The 27,207-nt window shown below is 34.2% G+C and overlaps 2 protein-coding genes across 3 annotated transcripts in view; one reads left to right on the forward strand and one right to left on the reverse strand.

Moving 5' to 3' along the window:
- Positions 1–206: 206 nt before the first annotated feature.
- On the forward strand, positions 207–14,754 carry LOC123707468 (DNA ligase 1). 2 transcript variants are annotated; one of them, XM_045657530.1, is made up of 17 exons: positions 207–334; positions 431–530; positions 614–667; positions 788–865; positions 992–1,361; positions 1,818–2,072; positions 3,185–3,388; positions 4,607–4,691; positions 4,803–4,947; positions 5,658–5,848; positions 6,433–6,564; positions 7,880–8,000; positions 11,876–12,038; positions 12,666–12,829; positions 13,364–13,605; positions 13,994–14,140; positions 14,565–14,754. In XM_045657530.1, exons 1-17 carry the CDS (start codon positions 327–329, stop codon positions 14,698–14,700), a joined length of 2,595 nt encoding a protein of 864 aa, XP_045513486.1. In that variant the 5' UTR covers positions 207–326; the 3' UTR covers positions 14,701–14,754. The 2 variants fall into 2 exon arrangements, with proteins under 2 accessions (XP_045513486.1, XP_045513485.1); XM_045657529.1 differs by having other exon boundaries at positions 209–530.
- A 2,305-nt stretch (positions 14,755–17,059) lies between these two features.
- Positions 17,060–27,207, reverse strand: part of LOC123706626 (prolow-density lipoprotein receptor-related protein 1) — a 75,207-nt gene continuing 65,059 nt past the window's right edge. The window contains exons 59-62 of the mRNA XM_045655894.1: positions 19,918–20,133; positions 19,508–19,691; positions 19,124–19,298; positions 17,060–18,861 (exon numbers count right to left, since the gene is read on the reverse strand). Coding sequence (XP_045511850.1) covers positions 18,793–18,861; positions 19,124–19,298; positions 19,508–19,691; positions 19,918–20,133 — 644 coding nt within the window. The 3' untranslated portion in view covers positions 17,060–18,792. The remainder of the gene's footprint in view (positions 18,862–19,123; positions 19,299–19,507; positions 19,692–19,917; positions 20,134–27,207) is intronic.

Below are 27,207 nucleotides of genomic sequence, written 5' to 3' on the forward strand. Positions count from 1 at the left end.
TAAGAGAGATCCAAATAAAATTAGTTAAATAAAACACAGGTTTCATCGATACTAGCTGATAATTAAAGAAAAAGAAAGAGTTGGTGATGTTATATTGTGTAAAAAAAGCAATGCAGTAGGGATTTTTTTGTATTTAAAACTTAAGGAATTAATTGTGTTATCTGTGATTTATAGATATTTCTTTCTCTACAAATTTTTGGCGCCAGAAATGAAAATTGTCAGTGTTCAGACTGGCGAAACTTGGGACGAAAATCAAATTCAAAACAATACTATAAAATTGAAGAAAATTTTAATTTCTCAAATGTAGTTACATAAATAATTATTTCATGCATCGGTATAACATTTTCAAGATCAGTAGAGTAATAACTAGTCTTGTAAATTGCTCGCTCTATTGTAATAATTCCTCTCACAGGTTACATGTTTGTTTTAGAAGTACATTTTTCCTACGAAATATGTCGCAATCTAGCATTCGGTCTTTCTTTACTGTAACTCCCAAAAAGCCAGTAGAAGTCAAAACGGAAGAACAAAAAGTAAGTACAGTTTCGTAACCTTAAAACCTGACCACTTGTATGGTATGGATTGACTGTCTTATATGGTATTAATTTTGTTGCAGAATAAGTCTTTTGATAGTGATAAAGACTCTCCACCAAGTAATGGACAATATAAGGTAAAAGTTTTTCTTTAAAATGTTATATATAAATAAGAAAGGTTTTATAAGTGAGTTGAATTGTGTTTTGCTTGTTAAGTTTTAGCCAGAGACAGTTGTGATAGTTTTAATACATTTTAGATAACAAAGAGATCAAGATCTACAAGTACTGAAGAGGAGATTAAGAGTAATTCTGCAACACCAGAGTTATCTGAAAAGGTAAATGAATTTAAGGCTGGGTGTTCACTGAAATACTAAAACTCCTAAAACTATTGTAAAATCTTTGTAGTTAAGAAATAAACTATTCAATAACAGTTAATAGGAAATGTCTATCATTTTTTGTAGAAAAAACCAAAGCGCAGACGCATTGTTAGTTCTGAAAGTGAGTCAGATTCCAAGTCAGACCATGAAATAAAATTGGATAAAACCAGGCAGCCTAAAACTTATGACTCTCCCAAGACAAAGAAAATTAATAAAATCAAAACTGAAAAATTAAGTCCAGTAAGTAAAAAGTCTAAAGAAAAATCAGAGTGTCCTACTGCTAAAAAGGACAGCCCTAAAGTCAAGAAAGAGACTGTTACTTCACCAAGAAATAAAAAAGAAGAAATAAAATCACCTCCAGATAAAAAAAAGATAGCTTCACTCTTCGCGAAGAAGACTGACCTTAAAGTAGAAGATAAAGAAAATAGTAAAGTTGAAAAAGATAAAACTGCAGGTTTGTCAATCAGACTAATCCTAATGTCTTCATTAAAAAAAAGAAAATATTTTCATATAATAAAGTTTATGACTATGTCTTTGTACCAGGTTTACACGGCTACAACTATTTCTCGTAATATTTTGGAAATCAATATAGCGTATGTTACTTAGGGATTCTGTAGCATTATAACTGTGAATCTAATTTTGAAATAAAGCTATATTGTAGTTAGCTAGGTAGTAGATTCTGAATACAAATATTCCCTCTTTATAATCTTAGAACAGATGTAACTAACGCAGTGGATTATAAAATAAAATTTATCAAAACATAATATTATAACGTGATATTTAAATAAATAAAAAACTGCTAATATTTTCACTATAATAAAAAGAAACTTAAAGATGTTGCATATGTTGGGTGTAAATAATTAAACAAAAACACTTATTCACTGTTATTATATGTATATTTCCGTATTAGAGGTGGATTACAACCCAGCGAAGCCAAAATACCATCCAATTAACGATGCATGTTGGAACAAAGGTCAAGAGGTCCCCTACTTAGCATTAGCCAAGACGTTGGAGAACATTGAAGGCACATCGGCTAGACTGAAAATGATAGATATTCTGAGCAATTACTTACGGTCTGTGATTATTCTCACACCTGAGGATCTGCTGCCCAGCATCTATTTGTGCCTGAATCAGTTGGCACCGGCATATTACAGTTTGGAACTTGGTGAGTTTGAATAGTATATTATAATAAGATTATGATATTGATCTGTAGGTTATTATTAGTGTTAAGCAAGGAATTAAAAACTTTTTTATTTTTGTGGATGGATAAATTAGTAAATTTACTCTATCGTCGGGAGCACTACTGCTTGCATATGTTTATTCAACACAACGCAAAATGCAATACATTTTTGTTTACATCCCGTAAATAGGACTCTTTTTGAATAATGTATGAGATAGATAGATTATATATTAAGAGAAGTTATTGGTCTAGTGACTTCAGCGTGCGACTCTCATCCCTGAGGTCGTAGGTTCGATCCCCGGCAGTGTAACATTCGCTCGAACGGTGAAGGAAAATCTAAAAAATCGTCAGATAACCGGCTTGTGTCATGCCCAGGAGGCTGATCACCTACTTGCCAATTGATCATGAAACAGATACAGATATCTGAGGCCCGGACCCAAAAGATTGTAGTGCCACTGATTTATTTATTATTTCATATATAGAGTATTTGATTTAGAATTGTATATTATTGCTATGTTTACATTACTTGAAAAAAAATTTATATAAGTGATATCATATGGTCTACATATCCGTCATTTTTTTGTTTCATTGTTACTCACACGTTTATATCTTATAATATAATTATGTGCTCCTATTTTCTCTTGGCTACTGGTAATAGTATGTTGTTTTCATTTGTATAATTTCTTGTCAGCTCTCGGCCGTTCTAATCGATTAGGGAGCAATGTATATTTAATTTAATTAATTATCTTTTTCGACGTACATACATAACGACATACATAACTAATAATAATAGCCTTAATTGCTGAACTTAAACTACTAAGCGAGCCGGTTATACTTTTAGCAGCTTGCCCTTGGACATAAGCCTCCTCTAAGAGCTTCCACTCTTCTCGATGTCTAGCTTTACGTAGCCACATAGGTCCAGCTGCTCTTCATATATCAGTTTCCCTTCTTTTATTTGTCTTCCTCATTGTCTTTTGTCATAGCGAGAAAACAATTCCGTCGCTTTTCATCCATTCATCATATCATCCATTTACATAAATATCACATAGATAAAGATGATTTAGAATGTTTAATAAAGTATTAAATAATACTTGAAGGTATGGCTGAGACGTATATAATGAAAGCAATAGGCCAGTGTACTGGTCGGACGCTGGCCCAAGTGAAAAGTGCAGCGCGCACTACCGGAGACCTGGGACTTGTGGCGGAACAGGCGAGAGCGACACAACGCACTATGTTCCCTCCACCGCCCCTAACGTTGAGGAAGGTCTTTGCTGCCTTAAAAGAGGTCGCTCAAGCCACCGGTAAGTGAGTAAGGCTAGTAAATAGAGAGGGTTCCTACATAATGCAAACCTAGGCAGATATCTGTACTACAAAATGTATGTATTACCGTCGTATGAGGAGGTAGGTTCGAACCCTGGTGCACCAATGGTACTTCTATGTGTTCATTACCACTCGCTCGTTGAAAGAAAATGTAAGAAATACGGCAGGTCTTAGATACGAATATATAGGCACAGTAGACTACGAAACGTACAAAAATGTGTGGCCAATATATCAGCTATATATCGGTATATTTTAATTGCCCTTTTTGCCAATTACTTTTCAAATTTCAGGCTTTAAAAAGTAATGTAAACGGGCATCTTGTTTGATCTAGTTCGCTGCTAACGAGGCACGGACTATCTCTGCCCGGGGAATCCCCGTGTTTTAATCAGTTTATTGTATCTTTCACCCGCTTCGACTCCGCGTATTCCATTTCGCACGTAGTATTCTTTCGATACCAAATTAAGTAAAATACAGAATAAGAAAAATCTTATCGATGTTAATTTTAATTGTTAACCCATATTTATTTTATTTTAAGCCAATAATTACTCTTAATACTTATTTTTAATCACTAAACCTTTAATCTTTTACGAAGTTTGTGACAGTTTGTAATAAAAATTAAAAGCTTTAACCAAAATTGATATATTTTACCTTAATTTAATTTTAATTGAATAAGCGTATCGGTATCGTATGGCTAAAAGGCGTATCGATGCATCCCTAGCCACGAGCTAGAGTTTTAAATTTTTTTTATTAAGAGGGCAGGAGTCTTACCGGATGTGTAGGTGATGCCGCCTATTGAACACACACTGCTGAAGGCTCGCATGTGTGTTTATTTATTTGCTTATCAGTATTCCTACAGCTCCTTATTATACAATATCAAAACAATTACATTATAAACAAAAGCCAAAAGTTGAATAATGTTCCGCAAAGATAAACTTAAAACACAGTTAACAATTATTACCTACTTGTTTAAAATATGTAGATAATAAATTTTAAGATGCATTGATCATTATAATATGTTTAATATAAAAAAGAAATAAAGACCATATTATGTCTAATGAAAGATACCAGAGTCTGTATATAATTTTTAAGCATTTTTTTGTTATATTATATATATCTACTTTCCCGTTGCGTTGCCGACATAACTGTATATACTCTGTGGCTCGCCCATGCAATTTTTTTTTCTTATACATAATTTACAGGTCAGGCGTCAGTAAACAAAAAGATAGGCAAAATACAATCGCTGTACGTCGCTTGCCGACACTCCGAAGCACGCTATCTGATCAGGTCAATCATTTTTATACTTACATTTATAGATACTTTCAATTCCGGTTGTTTCATATCGTAATTTTTTTTTAATCGACGGGCCGTTCTAACTGAACCCCTATTATATTTCAGATCTCTGGAAGGTAAGTTACGTATAGGTCTAGCTGAGCAATCAGTGCTTCAGGCACTCGCATGCGCATGCGCTGCGTCCCCTACAGCTGGTCCTCTCGCTGGCACTGTAGACGTCAGTGCGGATATGAGTCAGGAGAAATTTAAGGTATTTAAAAAAATTAAATATAACTTTATTAACTAACAGAAGAGTATTTCTTATATGTTAATGAACTTATGAACTAAAACTAATAAATCCAACTTTCATAAGAAATGCTACACTTGTATTTTGATAGTTCTAACGCTCAATACTTTCTTGGGTGCAGATTTATTTCTGTTTATCGGAAATCGAACTCTGGGTTATACCACATATCCGTAAAGGACTTACCACAAACTCGCAACAAACCAAGTTCTCAATTTAAACGTCGAAATATTTAGAGGAGGGCCGGTTGGAGGGATTGGTTATTTCGACAAACTGTCATTTGTGTGTTACATTATCTGTGGTTCGAACTCCCACAGATATTTGATTTCTTAGGTAAACTCAATTCGAAGATAGTTTGATATTCAAAAATTGGAAATACCAATGTTATATAAAAACAATGATCTGGACTATTTTTTTATTAGATTTTAATAGCCGGTGGAGGCAGAGTATATAAAAAACTAATTTAGTTGAATACTTGCTGAATTCGCAAGAATTGTATTAATTTAATTAGATTTAAAGGTTTACGTTTTAAGTTTTCTTTATACTATATTCTTAGTTTTTTTCTTGTCTTAGTAGTTACTGTAAAAAATAAATAATTATTATTTATTATTTACTCCGCTCGTACTCCAATTTTATGAATTACAATGTAATTAAATGCATTTATTTTATTTACTTAGGCACGCGTAGATGAATTCGCACTAATAATAAAAACGACATACTGCGAGTGCCCAAACTACGATTCAATAGTAGATATATTACTCAAGTATGGGGTGGAGGCTTTGCCCCAACACTGCAAGTTGACCCCAGGAGTCCCACTCAAACCTATGCTGGCGCACCCTTCGAGAGGAGTAGCCGATCTTTTTACTAGGTATATCAATAGTCTCAAGTTGCATGGATCTGGTTAGCGCTGCGCTTTCTAAATTTTTCATGCCATTTTCACAAGTGTATGTGAAAAAAATCATTGCAACTAAAAACGCATCACGAAAAAGAACTTTAAGAAAACACTTTTTAAACGGATTGAAGGTATGTATTATTATTATAATCCGTGACCACGCACGCTGTAAAGCACGCGAAACGTCGGAAAATTTTAAATTTATGTAAATAATTATAAGTTTATAATAATAATACATAGCTTCAATCCGTTTAAAGTGTTGTCTTAATGTGTAAAAGCCATGTTAACAAAAGACAATACTATGAAAAAGAACCTATTTCATATAAAGTTAAAAATAACAAAAACGTTTTTTTTTTCATAATTTTTTTATATGTTAATAAAAAATTGGCTTTATTCGAGAACTATATAATCACATTACATTAATACCATGTCATTGTGATTGACATCAGTACCCGACCTCCGGAGTGGAGGCCTCCTCCAAATTCTTCCACGTGTCTCTCATCCTCGCCACCATTATCCCAAACCTTCCCCACTATTAAAAATGTACAAAATTCCTTCAGGTTCGATGGTGAGCGATTCACATGTGAATGGAAGTATGATGGCGAACGAGCGCAAATTCACGTCCCTGGTACAGACTCACCTGATCTCACAAAGGCGTCCATCTTTAGTAGGAATCAGGAGAACAATACAAGGTATTGTTATAAATTATATAATTAATGTCATTTATTCTGTGCGTAACCTTAATTATTGTGAACGTGGTAGAACGCTTCTTAAACTACATTAACTGCCAGTTTGCAAAGAACGGAACGAAAGAAGAACTGGTAATGAATCCGTAACTATTTTAAATGGCATTTTTTTTACATAATGTTGCATGTATCTTTTACACAACCAACACTTTTTTATAACTTATTTAACGTAAATATAATAGCTCGTAATTAAGCGTTTTTAGGGCAGTTTCTGCCAGCTGTCCACATAAATATTCCCGAACCAATTCGACTTAGGGTCTTTCGAGCTTATTTTATTTTATCTAGAAAAAACAATCCTTTCTTAACAGGTGACCCTAAAATGAAAATAATGCACAACAACTGTATAAAATAACACGATTTTTGAAGTGAAACTTCTTTATCGCCGTTGGAATACCGTCACGTTTTTCGGTTACGCGTCACATTTCTCCGTTACGCGCCATCTTTTTCTTGTCCCTACCACGGTTGATTCGAAGAGATTCGAAGCCATTAATAACAAAAATATATAACAACGATAACAATTATAGTAATCATTTTATTAAAATTCTGTAATAATCTTAGTTGTAATAAGGTAAAATGAAATAATTGTATTATTTGTATTCATGTCTATGATAATAAAGGCCTTTTCTAATTTAACTTTATTTAACCAATTTCTGTAAAGTTGCATATTGTATATCATTTTTTCGAAAAATAAGGTCATAAAAAAGTTTCACTTCTCACGTGTGCACGCGCACACAATTTTTAAATGATTATTATACAATGAGGTCTAGTATGGGATAGTCTTTGCCCCAATACTGCAAGCTGACTCCAGGAGTCCCTTCAAACCTATGCTGTCGCTTTTTTATAGGATAGGTGCCAAACGATTCATTTTACTGTGTGCGTTGCCGGCCTTATATATACCGCCTTAATGCAACATTACGTTGGCCTATTTTGGTATTCGGTACGAATTACAGTGAAGGGAGCGTTCAATGATAAATATATAAAAAGTCACTGGGCTTTTTTTTAATTTATAATACTACTCCCCTGCCATAGTCCAAGACTTTTCATCTCACATTTTTCCCAAAATAAAAAAAAGATACATTTAATTAATATCAATAGTTCGCGAATGGCGGTCTACGCGTCGCGAAACTCACGGAGGTTGGTCACGAAACGTTTAACTATTGTATACAGAAACGTTACGGTGCGTTACATGGGGGGGGGGGGAGTCAAGAAGCTCCAAAAATTGCGTGACGTAATACATATCTCTTTCTCCCTCTATTAACAGTAAATACCCGGATGTCCTGAGCCGTTTGCCCAAACTGCTGAAGGGTTCAGTGCAAAGCTGTGTATTGGACTGTGAGGCTGTTGCATATGACACCGTAAAGAAACAGATTCTACCCTTCCAGGTAAATTCATTTGCATGGACTATTTGAAGAGCTTTTAAAAACAATTCAGATTATTTATAAGTGACTATAGAAACTTTGCGAATGTTAAATGCGTAAATTTAGAACGTAGGTTCGATCCCCGGCTGTGCATCAATGGACTTTTTTTTTTAAATTTAACATTAGCTCGAACGGTGGAGGTTACAAATTTTCTAAAGACCCAAAAAAATCGACACCTATTATTTGTTAATTGCCTATTAGTTAATTATTGTATTGATAGACATTTGAGCATGAAACAGATCTGAGGCCCTGAACTTAAAAGGTTGTTGTTAGCGATTTCTTTATTTGAATTTTTATAAATCTTGATTATTTGTTTAATGCTTTTTAAAGCCATGTTAACACAGATTAATCTCAATTTCATTTTATTTTTAATTCTGTCAAGTAGCAACTTCCCGAAGACGGAAGCCGTAGATCACTTCAAGGGGTTTATTTTTGAATCAACGAGGAATTTGTTTACAGTAAAAAGCCGTAAATTACGCGCAGAAATATAATTATTACCACACACAAAATACGATACTAGTTACACGCACTTTACACAGTACTTTAACATTTGTATTCACTATTCGCACTTATCTCTTCGATGTTATTCGGAATCGCACTAGAAACTGAATTTATGTATGTATTTACAGCCATAAATTATTTATACAGCCTAACTAATTATTACAGCCTTTCTACTCGCTTATATATCCCTGGGAATAATCTTGAACGATATTACAGAACTTTCAGCCTTTCTACTCGCTTATATATCCCTGGGAATAATCTTGAACGATATTCCAGAACTTTCAGCCTTTCGACTCGCTTATATATCCCTGGGAATAATCTTGAACGATATTCCAGAACTTTCAGCCTTTCTACTCGCTTATATATCCCTGGGAATAATCTTGAACGATATTACAGAACTTTCAGCCTTTCGACTCGCTTATATATCCCTGGGAATAATCTTGAACGATATAACAGAACTTTCAGCCTTTCGACTCGCTTATATATCCCTGGGAATAATCTTGAACGATATTCCAGAACTTTCAGCCTTTCTACTCGCTTATATATCCCTGGGAATAATCTTGAACGATATAACAGAACTTTCAGCCTTTCGACTCGCTTATATATCCCTGGGAATAATCTTGAACGATATTCCAGAACTTTCAGCCTTTCGACTCGCTTATATATCCCTGGGAGTAATCTTGAACGATATTCCAAAACTTTCAACCTCCTGAAAATGAGGGTTACATTATGTAGATTACAATTTTCAGCTTATTGAAAACGTCTCTAACTGGTGGTAAAATCGAGAAACATTTCAGTCAACCCATCTTCGTAATAATTCTATAATAAATTACAACATATTAAGAATTTATTTCTTTAACAAAACCTTTTTTAAAGTTGCTGAAAGTAACTTTAATGTAATTAGTTGTTAAGATCTCTCTCTAAGTAAAATCTTTGCCTGTGATTACAAATCAGAACCGCCCAAATTTACTTAAGTAATTTAAAAAAATTACATTGATATATCTGAAAATATGGGTTTGATAGTCTGTGCCCACCTTAATATGTTTATGTCGCACGAATACGAAATAATAGGAAACGAACGAGTACGAATAGAATACGAATACGAAAGTATAATAAAATATTATACTTGATATATTTATGTCGCACAAAATTAATATTATACACTTAAAATATAGAGAATATCTATTCCTAGATCCTGTCAACTCGCAAACGCAAAGTACGGCCAAATTTAATTAAGTAATTTAAAAAAAATGACATTGACATATCTGAAAATATGGGTTTGGTAGTCTGTGCCCACCATAATATATTTATGTCGCACGAAATTAATATTATACACTTAAAATATAGAGAAAATCTATTTCTAGATCCTGTCAAGTCGCAAACGCAAACTACGGCCGAAATTAATTAAGCCATTAAAAAAAATTGACATTGACATATCTGAAAATATGGGTTTGGTAGTCTGTGCCCACCATAATATATTTATGTCGCACAAAATTAATATTATACACTTAAAATATAGAGAATATCTATTCCTAGATCCTGTCAACTCGCAAACGCAAAGTACGGCCAAATTTAATTAAGTAATTTAAAAAAAATGACATTGACATATCTGAAAATATGGGTTTGGTAGTCTGTGCCCACCATAATATATTTATGTCGCACGAAATTAATATTATACACTTAAAATATAGAGAAAATCTATTTCTAGATCCTGTCAACTCGCAAACGCAAAGTACGGCCAAATTTAATTAAGCCATTAAAAAAAATTGACATTGACATATCTGAAAATATGGGTTTGGTAGTCTGTGCCCACCATAATATATTTATGTCGCACGAAATTAATATTATACACTTAAAATATAGAGAAAATCTATTTCTAGATCCTGTCAACTCGCAAACGCAAAGTACGGCCAAATTTAATTAAGTAATTAAAAAAAATTGACATTGACATATCTGAAAATATGGGTTTGTTAGTCTGTGCCCACCTTGATATATTTATGTGGCACGAAATTAATATTATACACTTAAAATATAGAGAATATCTATTCCTAGATCCTGTCAACTCGCAAACGCAAAGTACGGCCAAATTTAATTAAGTAATTTAAAAAAAAATTGACATTGACATATCTGAAAATATGGGTTTGGTAGTCTGTGCCCACCATAATATATTTATGTCGCACAAAATTAAAATTATACACTTAAAATATAGAGAAAATCTATTTCTAGATCCTATCAACTCGCAAACGCAAAGTACGGCCGAAATTAATTAAGTAATAAAAAAAAATTGACATTGACATATCTGAAAATATGGGTTTGGTAGTCTGTGCCCACCATAATATATTTATGTCGCACAAAATTAAAATTATACACTTAAAATATAGAGAAAATCTATTTCTAGATCCTATCAACTCGCAAACGCAAAGTACGGACGAAATTAATTAAGTAATAAAAAAAATGACATTGACATATCTGAAAATATGGGTTTGGTAGTCTGTGCCCACCATAATATATTTATGTCGCACAAAATTAAAATTATACACTTAAAATATAGAGAAAATCTATTTCTAGATCCTATCAACTCGCAAACGCAAAGTACGGCCGAAATTAATTAAGTAATAAAAAAAAAGACATTGACATATCTGAAAATATGGGTTTGGTAGTCTGTGCCCACCATAATATATTTATGTCGCACGAAATTAATATTATACACTTAAAATATAGAGAAAATCTATTTCTAGATCCTGTCAACTCGCAAACGCAAAGTACGGCCAAATTTAATTAAGTAATTAAAAAAAATTGACATTGACATATCTGAAAATATGGGTTTGTTAGTCTGTGCCCACCTTGATATATTTATGTGGCACGAAATTAATATTATACACTTAAAATATAGAGAATATCTATTCCTAGATCCTGTCAACTCGCAACCGCAAAGTACGGCCAAATTTTATTAAGTAATTAAAAAAAATTACATTGACATATCTGAAAATATGGGTTTGGTAGTCTGTGCCCACCATAATATATTTATGTCGCACGAAATTAATATTATACACTTAAAATATAGAGAAAATCTATTTCTAGATCCTGTCAACTCGCAAACGCAAAGTACGGCTAAATTTAATTAAGTAATTAAAAAAAATTGACATTGACATATCTGAAAATATGGGTTTGATAGTCTGTGCCCACCTTGATATATTTATGTGGCACGAATACGAAATAATAGGAAACGAACGAGTACGAATAGAATACGAAAGTATAATAAAATATTATACTTGATATATTTATGTCGCACAAAATTAATATTATACACTTAAAATATAGAGAATATCTATTCCTAGATCCTGTCAACACGAAAACGCAAAGATGCGCAGGCGTCAGAAATCAAAGTACAAGTGTGCGTGTTCGTCTTTGACTTGCTTTATTTGAACGGATCGCCTCTTGTTCGGGAACCTTTGGAAAAACGTCGAGCTCTATTGAGGGAAAACTTAAACGAAATTGAAGGTATTTATGGCTGAATTACTATTTTAAAGAATCATTACTATAAACTATTGTATTCATATTATAATTATTTCTAAATTTACGTCTCAAATCATAACAGCAAAACGAGAAAGTACTTAGTTAGTCTCTCATGTCACAATCTTGTCTTGCGCGTCAAAATGGTTTGACAGCTCTTGGAAATGGATTTAAGTTTGATTGACACTTTCTGTTTCATGTTTTGATTTATTGACAATTCGAATTGATTGTTAAGTTAGAACCATTTTCGTTTAATAAAGTACTTTTGTTACTTTATTTATTCTGAAAAGAATTAAACTGCAAATTAATGAAATGATTTTTTAACCTATAACATACATATTTAGAATCTACAAACGTATATATATATGTATGGTGAGTACCTCTTTAGTAGCTATAAACCAACATTTTGCTATGCGACCCCATAGAAACTTTTCGCTTTTCTGGAGTAACAAACCATAAATAATTTCACCAATTGAATCAGATTAGTCCATCTTCGAGTTTTTAGCTTAGATACATATTTTCATATTAATTATTAAACCCAAAAAAAAAAAATTATTTAAGACGGCATGTACTATAGAAATTTTAGCTTTTTTATAATTCTCTTTGACCCAATAGGTGAATGGGAATTCGCTCGTGGTAGAGATTGTAGTAGCCCTGAGGAAGTGGAAGGTGAGCTGGCGGAAGCCTTGCGAGGAAGCTGCGAGGGTCTCATGGTGAAGGCGTTGGATGGGGACAAGGCGAGATATGATATCGCTCGTCGGTCGCATAATTGGCTTAAGGTAAGAATTTAAAAAAAACGCATTCTAGCTCTTAGATTGAGTTTCGAGAAAAATATCGAGCTTTAAATTAATTTTCTGCTTAAAAAATAATGTTCAGCAAAAAAATCCATAATTTTCAGCTTAAAAAATAATGTTCAGCAAAAAATCATAATTTTCAGCTTAAAAGATAATGTTCAGCAAAAAAATCCATAATTTTCAGCTTAAAAAGATAATGTTCAGCAAAAAAATCCATAATTTTCAGCTTAAAAAGATAATGTTCAGCAAAAAAATCCATAATTTTCAGCTTAAAAAAATAATGTTCAGCAAAAAAATCCATAATTTTCAGCTTAAAAAAATAATGTTCAGCAAAAAAATCCATAATTTTCAGCTTAAAAAATAATGTTCAGTAAAAAATCCATAATTTTCACCTTAAAAAAATAATGTTCAGCAAAAAAAATCCATAATTTTCAGCTTAAAAAAATAATGTGCAGCAAAAAAATCCATAATTTTCAGCTTAAAAAAATAATGTGCAGCAAAAAAATCCATAATTTTCAGCTTAAAAAAGACTACCTAGAGGGTTGTGGAGACAGCATAGATGCAGTGGTGGTAGGCGGATACCACGGAAAGGGCAAACGAGCAGGACATTACGGTGGATTTCTGCTCGCCTGCTACGACCCCGAAATGGATGCTTATCAGACCCTCTGCAAGATCGGGACAGGATTTTCTGATGAAGACCTTCGGACATTTAGTGAGACATTGCAGACGCATGTTATTGATGCCCCCAAAAGTTATTATAGGTAAGTTTTCACCGACAATAAAGGAAGGATTATCTTTTTCTTGTATTTAAGACATTATGACATCCACTAATTTAAAAAAAAAACATCGAAATTGATCCAGCCCTATAGGAGAGCTTCAATTACAAACGAATTCAATATGACCTATATTTGCAAGCAGTTGTGCTAAAAGTTCGTTATTATGTTTGTCCACAAACTCGGAAACTGAGTCATATCTAAATGAGTTTTAATTCTGACATTAGGGAACAAAGTTTCATCACAATCGGTTCAGTAGTTTTCAGATATTAATTTACACATGTTTAGTAAAATGATACATTAAAATTATTTGTCTATTTGAACGAAATCAATATTACCGCAAAAACTTCGTAAATATATAAAACCATACTTTCAGTTATGAAAACAGTATGAACCCGGATGTATGGTTTGAGGCGGCGTGTGTATGGGAAGTGCGTTGTGCTGACTTGTCTTTGTCGCCTGCGCACAGAGCAGCTCTCGGCTTAGTGGACCGGGATAAGGGGATCTCACTGAGGTTTCCCAGGTAAAACTTATTCTTTACATATGAATTTGCGTTATGGTAAGTGATAACGCTCACGAGTGCGTCGCCGGCCTTTAATTTAAAATTATTTAAAGTAATCTATAAACGAAGAGTGCAAATACTAAATTTTTTAATACTTTATTTAAACCACACCAACTTCCTTTATATTAAGAACATTTATACAATAAATAAATAAAATAAATGAACTACCCTCAATTTACAACAATATCGTAAATTTCAAAAGGGCCTAAAATTACAAAAATGAAACAGCTGTGCGATGGAGACGTACAAATCGCATTAAGTTCTCATGTAAAAACATTAATTTATTAATGAGAATAAAGTTCTTTTAACATTTAAAATATTTTACGTATAAACAGCCGGTTTTTTCCTATATATATATCTTTATATATAAGCTTTTATCTGTCAGGTTCATCCGCTGTCGTGACGATAAACGGCCCGAGCAAGCGACGAGCGCGCGGCAGGTTGCTGATATGTACTTGGCCCAGGATCAAGTGAAAAACACAGCTGGAAATAAGACTGCTCAAGAAGACGATTTTTACTAGAACTGTTTAAATGTATTATGTTATAAAATGTTATATTTTCTATTATATAATCGCCAAATATACAAGCCGTTTTTTTCGCCACCTTTTACACCTCGACCATCGTTCCCGACTGAGTAACCACCACTATGTGTTATTAACTGTCCACTAAGTATACCCGAAACAATTCGATTTGGGGACTCTAAGTAAAAGTACGTTCAATAAAAGAGCGTACTTAAAAGGCCGCGGTATCACTTAACATCAAAGGCCTACCAGTTTGGCCTCTATAAAAAAAATACTATTTTATGAATTTCTTAAACATATATGCTTGTAGTTAATGCTACTCCCTCGCGAGGGGGCTGTTTTTCCCTGTTCGGGGCGTATGCCCCCTACAGGTGGTGTGTCGGTTCGCGCCCTGCTGATACAGGGCGGGCATATAGCCCTTGAGGAGACGCTTTGTCTCTACCCGCTGCGCGCAGCCGATGGGGTCATATCCGGTGGTGATGAGGGGCCAAGGAGTAATCTCGACTTGGCCCTGGTGTCGTGATCAGTGGTGGTATCGGGCAGCTAGCGCGGCTCGCGGTCAAGCTCCGCCGGGTGAGACCCCCGGTCACTCCGGGGGAGGCCCAGCGAGGCGACCAGCGGTCGCGGTTGCTGCCCTGGTGTCGTCTGGACCCGCGGAGAAGAGCTCACACGGGTACTTGTATTGGTCGGGCGGCCTGGAGTGCCAAGGCGCGATGTTTTGGAGGTGAGGATGTTGAGAGGCGTCCGCTCGATCAAACATCCACGTCGCGATTAAAGATCTATGTTAGTTACATGACTAATGTCGGTATGTGTCAATTTATTGCAAAAATTCCAAACCAATACACGTTTTTAAAATCAATCAGGCTCTCGTCTACATTAGACTGAGATTTTAGAATGTAATGCAGAAAAATGGAAAAAATTAAGCAACAGTTGCCAAAATGTGAATCATACTATGGTTAAGTAAACTTTTAATTCAATTTTTATTCATTTATTTTCTATTTTTACAGTTACTTTGAATTGGTACAATAGAAATCTAGTTTATGAAAATAATAATAATGACCTTTTTATTCAGACACATTTAAACACGTTTCTCTTTCAATCTTTATCTAGGTATCAGCCCTTTATTGGCAAAGGCCTCCTTCAAATCCTCTCTGAACTGAGCTAATCTCTGCCATATTTGATCTGCTGTTTATTTAATTAGGTCTATCCAGTTTCTAAGCGTCATTTTCCCCCAAGGGTAGGACGCAAAAAAAGACCGCATCCAGTCCCAATCTGCTGACTTATAGTGCCACACACGGCGACAGCCCGCAAAGCTAGGCCGTAAAGGGCGCGTGAGCGGCACAATGCTCCGTACCACACAATGATCTGATGAACCCAATGGCGGGAAAACATGGTAGGATGTGAAGTCAGCAGAAGGTCCAACAAAGAAGGTTTATGACCATCCACATCTGGTATTCGCGTAATCGCAGGGACCATTTGCGTCAAGTCGTAGGCTAAAGCAAAGTCGCGAAAGGATCTTCCCGCATGATCGGTGGTTTCAGAGCCGAGCCAATCGGCATGGTAGGCGTTAAAATCGCCAAGTATCACGATTTCAGCGGTAGGAACCCCTTCGAGCAGGGAATCTGTAGCCAATTGGATGTGCTCAATGAGTCGGTCAGTTTCGGTATTTCCGCTATGGGACCTATACAGGCATGCGTAGAATCGCGGATGGTCATCGCAGTCTACGCGCAGCCAGAGGTTAGATAGGTCCCTTCCTTCAAGCGTCCCGAGGCGACGAGAACAGATATCCTCTCTGACGTACACGCAAACTCCACAAATGAATGTTCCAATTTGTACCCCGGGTAGGAGAGGTAAGAAGTATCAGCCGGGGAGGAAATCTGAGTCTCGGTAAGAAAGAGCAAGGCCGGCTTCGCAGTCTCTAAATGATAGTGGACAGCGTGGATGTTGGAGTTGAGCCCCCTAATATTTGTGAAGTCCACGGCGAGTGTGGATGGGGGTGCCTTTGTTGGATTGCTCCGTTTGCCCCGAGACCGATAGTTATTTTTTTTAAAGAGCGCAGAATTGCCCCCCCCCAGAATACGAAGGGCAGCCTGTGCGTCCACCACCGGGTGAAAAAGTATTGAAAAGCTCTTTTTTTATAACCATGTTCGTGTTTGTTTTCATACCTTCTTTAAGATTCTTACATGAAGGTCTATTTGTTCGATATAGCATGCGTTTGTCCATTTGACAAAAAAAAGGTTCTGTAAAAACCTCCTTAAAAATAACGTCATAAGTCTTATTTTATATGCTGTTGGTTATTTCAATTTCTGAACAAGATTTTATTCGTACTAAGGATAATAAAACTCGTATGATATGTAAGTATCAATTTATTTACTACAATTCATTTAAAATACAGCTACATTGGGAGTCACAGGGGTCGTCGCTTAACCTACATTATGTGTCAAGTGAGCTCTAAAAGAGGTTGAATGAGCTCGATTTGTGATCTAAAATTATCGTATAATACTAATTTTAAGACAATATTTTACTATTAGCTGCCAAATTTCGCTAGGAACATAATAAACTAATAAAATAATATCTATGGCACATTCACAATACAAGAGTATGCAACGTTTGTTCTGATAAATCTAACGGTCCGTATTCCGAAATGGGAACCAAGTTTAATATTATCTATATGTTGAGTCATTGTTCACAAGTGACCATTGAGTGTTTGTTAAAGTTTCAATACGAGCGTTTCCTGTCAACGCAATGGATTTTGGAAATATGTCAATGAATTGTGAAAGTTCACTTGAAAAAATAATCTAAAGTCTAATTTAAACTTAGCATTAAAAAAATTAAACAAGGTTACCTAACTTTAACAGCAATTTACTGTGTGGAATACAGGCCTCCATGTGAGATCAATAACTTGTACTCGAGACAAAAGTTCGCTCACGTTACATTTGTAACAGGTGAAAAATAGCAGCAACTTATGTGAAATCACATGCTATTAAGTGTAAATAAAATCAATATATCACACGAACTTTGAAAATCGGCAAGACTACTTGTACTTAACGTGCAACTACAACAAATTAATTGCTGGATATTAACTTACACTAACCTAAACTAAAATATATATACAATTACTGTTCTTAATTCAAATTAATTTTGGCACAATATGAGCATAAAAAGGAACAGGATATGCGCTTTTGAAAAACGAACAATGGGTTCGCGTTTGTAATTGGTCTAGAGATAACCAATCATAATCAAGTTACCCAGTGTTCGATTTTCAACTGTACCCCGTATAATGTATTGAAATTTCAAATGTCCCAAAAAAATTACCCTAACCTAAATATAAAAACTAAGTTTGAAATCCGAAAATCTATTTTAATCTCAAACGTGTACGATATGTATGAAAGATAAAATACACTAGTAAATAGATCATTTAGGCCTGAGATACAATATATGTATAAAATATATAATATTGGTATAGAATATTTGTGTCAGATATGTAATTCAAAATTGTGCCTACAAATACAACATGTATACAGAATGCGAAAAAAACATCGCATTAAAAATAAATCTGTAAAATATGACTGTAAGGTATCTGGGGGGGGGGGGGGGGGGGTGTGAGCGTGGTTATTTTATTCGAAAAATCTTAAAATAAAAGTACTGAAAATCGAAACTTATAAAAAACGTATTGTACTAGCAATTATCACATAATAATGGCTGCCATTTTACATCAATATCCAAAAATCGTCAAAACTCCACAGAGACGTAAATTAAAGAGACTCTTGATACAAAAAAACGTCACATCGATGTCATATGTCAACGTCAGGTGTCAAAAAAAATACATCAAACTACTACAGGATCGCTTATAAATCACGTCACACTGACATATGTCAAACGAGATGAACCATAGACTACATATTACAGTTTAGGTTTCTACATACCATGTACCATTTGTTTTTCAATAAAACAACGTATAGAAAAGTGTTAGGATGAAAGGTCTTACATTGATTAATGATTTGAATAAATTCGTGTAACGCATTATTGATTAGGTCCAAAGTATTTCCAAGAGCTCAATAGTGTTTACGTCACCTAGTAGTGGTCCGAATGTCAGAGTAAAGCAGCGCCTTCTGCGGGCGGCGGAGAACCATCAGCGCGGTCTAGCAGCGTTGCATCTTCCTACAATTATTTATATTAATTCGAAAGGTGTATTAAGCTACTTAAAAATACAATTTAATCTGTGTATATCAACGCAATAAGGCAAGCAAAAACAACCATTGACAGTATACAGAATATATAAAATCAAATTAATCAGATAACAGAGTATAGAACTTTTGCAATAAAAAAAAATACTCAATGGCACTCGACAATTGCAAAATGTTTTGTCTTACGGAATTGAAATAAAGGCTGCAAATGTTGGACAAAGTATTTTAATTCTAACCTCCAATGGGATCTGATGCGGCTCATACATTGTTTCATATACGGGGTTGGCAAAGTGGTTCCGTGTGCTGTGTGTATGTCTGTCTGTGCGCTCCTCCTCACCCGCTAAATACATCGGATTACTGATCTCCACATTGTCTGAGAGACGCGCGTGTACGAACGCGCCATTTCTTCTCCTAAAACATTAAATATTCCAATTATTACTCTGACAACATAGAAAATCACTCCTCTTTTCATAGCGACAGTAAAGGCAGAAAGGAGAAGAATATGTACGTTTCGATTCAGCATCAAAGGGCAAGATTGTCCCAAAGGTACATAGAATTAGGACCGAGTCCAGTTTATATGCCCGAGGTACATAAAATTACACTTCATATATAAATATTACCTATTGATAAGGAACATCGCTATAAGTAGCACTCCAACTATAACGAGTAGGGCAAATAGGCCAGCCACCCATGCAGATGCATCTGAGCCTGAAGCCAGTCCCCCCACAGGGTTCGGGCCTGGACGAGTACAACTCGCGCCGGCTAAACATGCGCAGTATGCTACTCCCACAGTTAATATATTATCTGAAAAAAAAATTGAAATAAATTTATATTTATTGTAATTAAAATTTAAAAAAAAAGCTATAACAAAATTGCTGCTTGATGATCATCTGTTTTATTTGTATTCCAAATATCTAGGATCTTATCTACAATGCCAATAAATTTATAACACTAATGTGTCGGAGTAAAATTATTATATTCTTGATATCAAGAGATTTATATTGAGATAAAATAACTTCAATATTCTTACCTGTAGGTCTCCACACACAAATGGCAGGTGGCGGGCAAGCGAGCGCCAAACAGGCGTGATCGTGACCAACGTACTGTCCGCACACGGGACCGCCCCACCCGCCCGTACACACACACGCCTTCGACTCGCCCGCACCCACACTCGACCCTCCAGTAATCGACACGCAGTGGCCACCGTGTAGGCATCCGCCGTGACACGACACTGGACCTGCAGTTTCTGAAAAAAATAAAACCACATGTTTATTAAAGCGTAGAGTGAAACGACGTAACCTACAATAAGTCCATGAAAAGTTTGTCAAAGTCATGGTAATACAGTAGATCCCCAACATAAATATGTTCATTTTCTTCCCATTTTCTAAATCTTAATAGCAAGTAATGTAGAGCCTTTTGCACAAGAACACTTCGTAACGTAAGCTACTGAAGCATATTATTAATAAATAAATATCTAGTATTGTATTTAGTTAACATAGCTTTGACACATTAAGAAAACAATTTTTAAACGGATTGAAGCTATGTATTATTATTAAAAACTTAAAATTATTCACATAATTTTAAATTTAAAAGAGTACAAAGCTGTGATACTTTTGACATTCAACACCTTTTGTTTTCAGTCACCGTGACCACGCACGCCGTAAAGCACGCGAAACGTCGGAAAACAAAATTAAATTTAAAATTATGTAAATAATTATAAGTTTATAATAATAATACATAGCTTCAATCCGTTTAAAAAATGTTTTCTTAAATAAATATTCCACATTGCTTAATATGAAGATTATACATTTTTATTCATTTAAAGCATCTACTAAATAAAAAAACAAAAAAAATAACTAAAACTAAATAGAAACTTAAACCTCATTAAGAGCACTATACACAAAGTTACGGTAAGTTGGAAGATATTTTCATCAATTTTAGTAATTAAGAAGAGCGAGATACTATATCACTAGACCAGTGATGGGTCAAGTACGGCCCGAAGGTCCATCAGCATTGTATGTGGCCCGTTATAAATCCGTTTTGACAGTCGAGAATAAAAAGTAGCTACTATTTGTATAGTTTTTATAATATTATAATTGAAAGCTTTAACAACAATGCTTTTTCTATAATTCTAGCCTTACTCTAGAATTTCTTAAACTTTGTGGCCCGCCATTAAAAAATTTGCCCACCTCTGCACTAGACCATTAAAAGTAGCAGATAAGCTAGCCGTGGGTACGTATAGAAGACTTTTAGTTCAAGTAACTCTAACATTACAATGAAAGAAATATTTTGTAAGAGGTTTAGTATGAGTATCAAAGTTAAATATTTGTGTTCTACGATTTATTTGACGACACATGCGATACTGACAAATGACATACTCATTATTAACTAAAAAGTGTTGCAGTTCAGTCAGTCTTGGTAGTTATAATGAATGACCTTAAAATCGTGTTCGCTACACGTTTGAAAATAATTAGTATTTGTATTAAACACAATTTGTTCCGTGTAATGAAACAAATGAAATAAAACAGTAAACGAATGTGGCTTTTAACATTTTAATAAGCGTTATAAAATGAACTTGAAAACGTAAAGTACGAATTGTTGAAATTAATTCTCAATTAATCTCTATATTTCAGTTTCCAATTTGTTAAGTATTTTCTATTATATAAGTATTTCCATACTTATTTTGTGCAATCTATTCAGTCCTTGATTTGAAAGCTCACCATTATTAATATGTATGGATAATAGGTCCAAGTAATAGAATCAAAAAGGTGAATCCTGGAATCACATAAATTACGCACAGTTAATTTGTGGTTCCATCTTTAAACAGCTCCAATTTTTTGTCTACCGTTTTTATAACTTCATATTATGGGGGCGCATTGTTTTGGACACCTTAAAAAACTTAAAACACTTACATATTACAAAATGATATTGTCTCCGTCCCAGTGAATACATTAAGTTTTTTTTTTGTTTTTAATTCTGTTTTTTTTATTCTAAGTGGTTTGTGATCAAGTTAGGTTAAGTGAAATTCAAATTTGTATCTACTTTTAATAATTTCACATATCATAATGTTTTATTTCATTTATATGGGCTTATATTACACTAATACACTATTGGCGAGTGACGAGAATATGTAGCAAAACATTTGGAGCTGTTTTAAGATGGAGCCGTAATTCTACAAATTTACCGAAATAACAAAATTCAGAATGTGTTAATCCTCAGTTCAAGGTGAGGGACACGAAGAGTGCATACGAGACAGTTATGTCATCCCAGCTCGAAATTTTCACAACAGACCGTTTATTATAGAGTTTCTATTGAATAATAATTATGTAACCTTAAGGAATTTCGTGTCGAAAGCTTCACATTTTTGGATCGCCTCGATCCTTAACATAATATATGAAATTAAAAAAAAACAATAAAACGTTATTGGATCATTATTTTTATTTAATAATTATATTAAACCTCATTATGTATTCATAATAACTCACCGCTTCGTCGTTTACGAGCCATTTATTAAAATATTTTAAACGAATTCGCTAAAGATCAATTGTTTTCACACAAATACATAACATGTATATCTAACTTTACTAAACAGTTCGCGTAAAATACGTCATTGTGATACACGTCCTATTGCTTACAGCCTTCACGTGCGACTGTCTATTACAACTATAAAACTATCAGTTCTCACTGCATAAAAAATATGTGTTAAGAGATTGATGTTAAATAACAAATGGGTGTTGGGTGGGTGTAATTTTTATTTAAGTTCATAAAATTGAATATAGATTTAGATAATGAATGCTCGCGACGTAGGCCTAACACAAGATTGTTCAAGTAATTAAGGTAATTAGTCTGTGATAGCTGAAATGCATGAATTTTCGAAATAATTTGTATCATAGAATTTCAGCAACAAACAAAAATCTTTCGTTACGTTAGCAATTTGATTTTCTGTTACTTGTAACAAGACTGCGAAACCTCCTTCAAATGATATAAAAAGCATTTCTTCAAAAGAATATTAAAAAAATTGAATGCAAAGAGCGTTAGAATCCAGACGATAGTGACGAAGCCGCAGGGGCAAAAAATCTCAGTTAAATAAGATTTTAATCATATTGAACATTGTTTGACTTTTAAAATACATCCGGTATAAGATTACTTCAGGCAGAGGTCATTTTAAATAAGTTATAGACATCTTTTTTTAAGTCACCTTAAAGATCGTGTTGCACATGATACAGGCTAATGATTATTATTATATATATATATCTACAATATTTCAAAGCTTACGCCAGTTCTCAGAGTTTTCTATTAAAGTCTTTCAAAGGGTAGATTAATTTTTTTAATTATTATTCTCGTGAAAGGCTCAAACCCACGCCATACTTCATAAGATAACATCAGCATTTCACATTCAAATTGACTTATATCTTAATAATCATATTATTCAGCTATTTAATTAATTAAACCAAAAAAAGGTGTTAGGTTAAAAAATGGTGGCTAGGAGAAACAATTTTCAACAACGAAATTCTTAAAAATTTGTTCAAAGAATTTTACTTTTAGCCGCAGCTACAGTCCCCAAAGATGATTGTACTTTCTTTCTTGTAGATACTTCTCATTTTTTTTAATTTTTGCACTAATTTCTTTGGGACCAAACACACAACACACAATTCTCTCGTAAATGCATTAAGAGCGGCATTTCTCGCAGCACGGTTTTTATAATTTTCATTTTCCGTGTTCCACAAACACTCGTAACTTCTATAAAGTTCAATGAACTTAATATTATCGGCAGCGCCAAATTAAATTACGAATGTAATCACTAAACTCGAATGAAACATCTCGCACTCAAAACGGTTCAAATCGAATTGTATGATAATCGTATGAACATAATTTAAACGCCGGCAACGCCCCTCGCGAGCCCTCTGGCATTGAGGCGTTGGTATCACTTAACATCAGGTGAGCCTCCTGCCCGTTTGCCCCCTGTTTTAAAAAAAAATGTCATACGAGATCATGTTTATACTAGTCGAGATTCTCCAAAGTAAAAATCTTCTTACTAAAATGTCGATGTGCAAAACAGACGCAGGAAATTATACAGAATATGCTAATAAATAATATGTTAATATATGGCAACACTTGCTAAGAAAAAGTGTTAGCTTAGAATATTGGATAAACTGTTGAAATTTTATATAAAAAAAATTGTTTTCTGTTATTTGCTAGTACTTCTCTATTCTAAGAATAGATGGTGATGGTGGTGATGATGATGATTATGGTGATATTGATGATGGTGTTAATGATGGTGATGATGATGGTGATGATAATAATTCCAGTAATAGAAATAAAGATCATTGCAATGAAGCTAGTTTTTATTTGTAAGGCTTTGATGATTCATGTTCCTTATGATAATAAACTCTTTCGAGTAAAAATCTACACACCTAGCCATAAAAAGAATCAGCCTCCATATTTCAACCATTTCTGAAAATTCACTACTGGTAATCAATTACTTCTAATAACAGTAGCGATTCAATCTCAAATTAACTCATTTTATAGCCGTGAATCTGATGTGGTACAGCTTGGTATAAAAACTCAACTTTGAAGTAGGGATGGCTAGAGTAACTCATAAGAGTTACAAAGTAACTTAGGTTACGCCGGTTAATAGAGGTTAAGCTATCTTGACATTTAATTTAATTATAAACGATAGTATATGTTGGAGTTCAAATATGTAATAACATTTTAAGAAAATTTTAAGAAAAAGTTTTATTTTAGAATATTGAAATGCCTGTTTAAATTTTATATAAAAATATTGTTTTCTGTAATTTATATGTACTTTTCTTAAAGACGCAGACAGTGAAACAAAATTGCAAACGTCCAACAAAAATGACAAAAAAATCCTTTAAATTTAGCGCTGCCGATAACATTTAATTCATTGAACTTTATACAAAGTTACGAGTGTTTGTGGTGCGTTAATGCATTTACAAGAAAATTGTGTGTCGAGGGATTTGGTATCAGACAAATAATAAAAATATGAGAAGTCAGCATCTACAAGAAGGAAAGAAAGTAAAATCATCTTTGGGGACTGGAGCTGGGGCTGAAAATATTTACGTGCCTAAATTGCATTGGTACAATTCTTAGTTAGTTACATATTAGAGCTTTATATGGCAATTCTGAGCAGAGTTTTTATAGTATCACTAGCACGTATACAGTGTGTAAACAGTATACGTAGTGAATATATATACAAATATATGTATTATATATACTGGTACATGATGATCTACTTGGGTACTACTATGATACTACTATGGGGCCTTAGTTATAATTAATTTACAAACAAGTTTCACTTCTGACATGTGTACTTTGTACGCACGCACTTTTATTCGTGGTTATGTTAGTTTTGAAATCGATACGTCCTTTGAGGATGTATCCTTCCTTAAATTGTGTTAAAATTTACGCAAACATGTCAAACCTGTATTAAGGCTGCACACGGGATTCACCTATATGTCACTTACGAGGAAAAATAATGATTAAGAAATAGTAGTGACGTCAAGATGCTCTGAAGGTTTTGGGTTTTTCATAAGGCTATTTTGCGATTTCCCGATAACTAAATCAAATATTTCAATAGGTTCGTCTACATTATATGACTTAAAATATAAATATAATAGTTTTAGGTCTGGGCCTCAGATTTCTTCATCTGTTTCATGATCATTTGTCAATCTAATATAAAAGTAAGTGAACGGCTTCATGTGCCTGACACACGTTGTCCACTTTTTGGGTGTAAGGCAAGCCGGTTTTCTCGCGATGTTTTCCTGTACCGTTTGAGCGAACCCACGACCTCAGCGATGAGAGTCACACGCTAAAGACACTAGGCCAATCCTGCTCTGATAATTATTATATAGTGACTTCAGAGGTATTTCCTCCGTGATATTGTTAGTTCGCGAGTACTACCACAAAGTTTTTTAACGAAAATTTATATCGGCCATATATAGTTATATCGGCCAGCGAGAGACGCTTAATAATAATAATAATAAAAACATTATTCGTGACTAAATTCATCTTAGTTCCCACGCTAAGGAGTCCTTGTGTTGTGGGTAACTAAATAACAAACATGCCGTGGTACATGCAAAAAGTTTCAGTGTTACAACGAATCAAACACAGATCTTATTCTTATAATATAATATCTTTATTAAGTATGCGTGAATTTTTGTGTGTGCTGTATTAGAGTGTTGCTGAGAGTTGTTATAGACGTGCGCTGTCTGCGTTAGTTTTTAATACCCCAGTCATGCTAAGATACGTAATAATACTTATTCATAATAATAAGTCGTAATATTCGTTGAATCATTATGTCACAATTCTATTATGGAGTTCAGTTTGAAATAAACAAATGAAGTATGTATTATATTGTATGAAATGTTCAAACGTAAACAATATGGATGTCATGTCAGTACATTTATATTGTTTCCATATAAGCAAATATAGGGAAATACGACGAGTCAGTAATTACATAACTCATTAGAGACCGCCGACTTTGAATCTCATCTGTTTGAAATAGTCAAATAAAAGAGCTAGTTGTCAAGGTTACGGTTAGGAAAACATCGTTAAATAAACTCGCAGCAAATTGATAAACAGGCACAAAAGTACGCCCCTGGGAGAGTCCTGTAACAACTGTAACGCTTAGAAGATTTTTTTACTAATTTAAAAATTCGTTTTGTATTTCAAACAGTCAGGGCTGTGTCAAAGTAAGTGTTATCATATATATGTATACGTAATTTGGGGGCGCGACAATGTAAAAAACAAGATATCTTTTCATATATATATATGTATACGCAAACTTCAACGGATTTTAACAAAAAAAAGTGTTTTTTTTTTCAAATAATGATACATAATTTTTTACTCAATTGTCATTATTGAGAGTGTGTGTAATGATATGTAAAGTGTATCATTGTATGACATTTTTTTTTTATGAAGGAGGTAAAGATGCAGAACTGCAGGCCCGCGAGCGCATGCAGTCGCTATCGCGGGGACTGTGGGGATGGTTAACTCTTATCCCTCTGCTAATCAGAGGGGAGAAACCCGACCCACTAAAATTTCCTCCTGAGCCCTCCATATCGCCTGCTATGCCGGACACATTCATTCTGAATGAATGACGTCTGGCACCGCATTGAGTCCCCCGGGGGTCGCACTAGGCATTCAACCCAGGGAAAAGGAATGTTGAATTACTGACCACTTGTAATTTCCATCCTCGGCCTAGAACGTATTGCTACATTCTAAACCTACACAGTCTCCTTTCTATAGTTCGATGCCCACTGCATACTATATAAATTCGACCGTGCTCTCCATGTACGGT

The sequence above is a fragment of the Pieris brassicae genome, chromosome 3 (genome assembly GCF_905147105.1).
Source record: "Pieris brassicae chromosome 3, ilPieBrab1.1, whole genome shotgun sequence".
Lineage (NCBI taxonomy): Eukaryota > Metazoa > Arthropoda > Insecta > Lepidoptera > Pieridae > Pieris > Pieris brassicae.

Coding starts and splice junctions, on each gene's coding strand:
- LOC123707468 (XM_045657529.1), top strand. CDS start 327: ATGCATCGGTATAACATTTTCAAGATCAGTAGAGTAATAACTAGTCTT. Junction 6,565..7,879: donor AATCAGGAGAACAATACAAG/GTATTGTTATAA, acceptor CTCTATTAACAG/TAAATACCCGGATGTCCTGA. Junction 12,830..13,363: donor GGTCGCATAATTGGCTTAAG/GTAAGAATTTAA, acceptor CATAATTTTCAG/CTTAAAAAAGACTACCTAGA.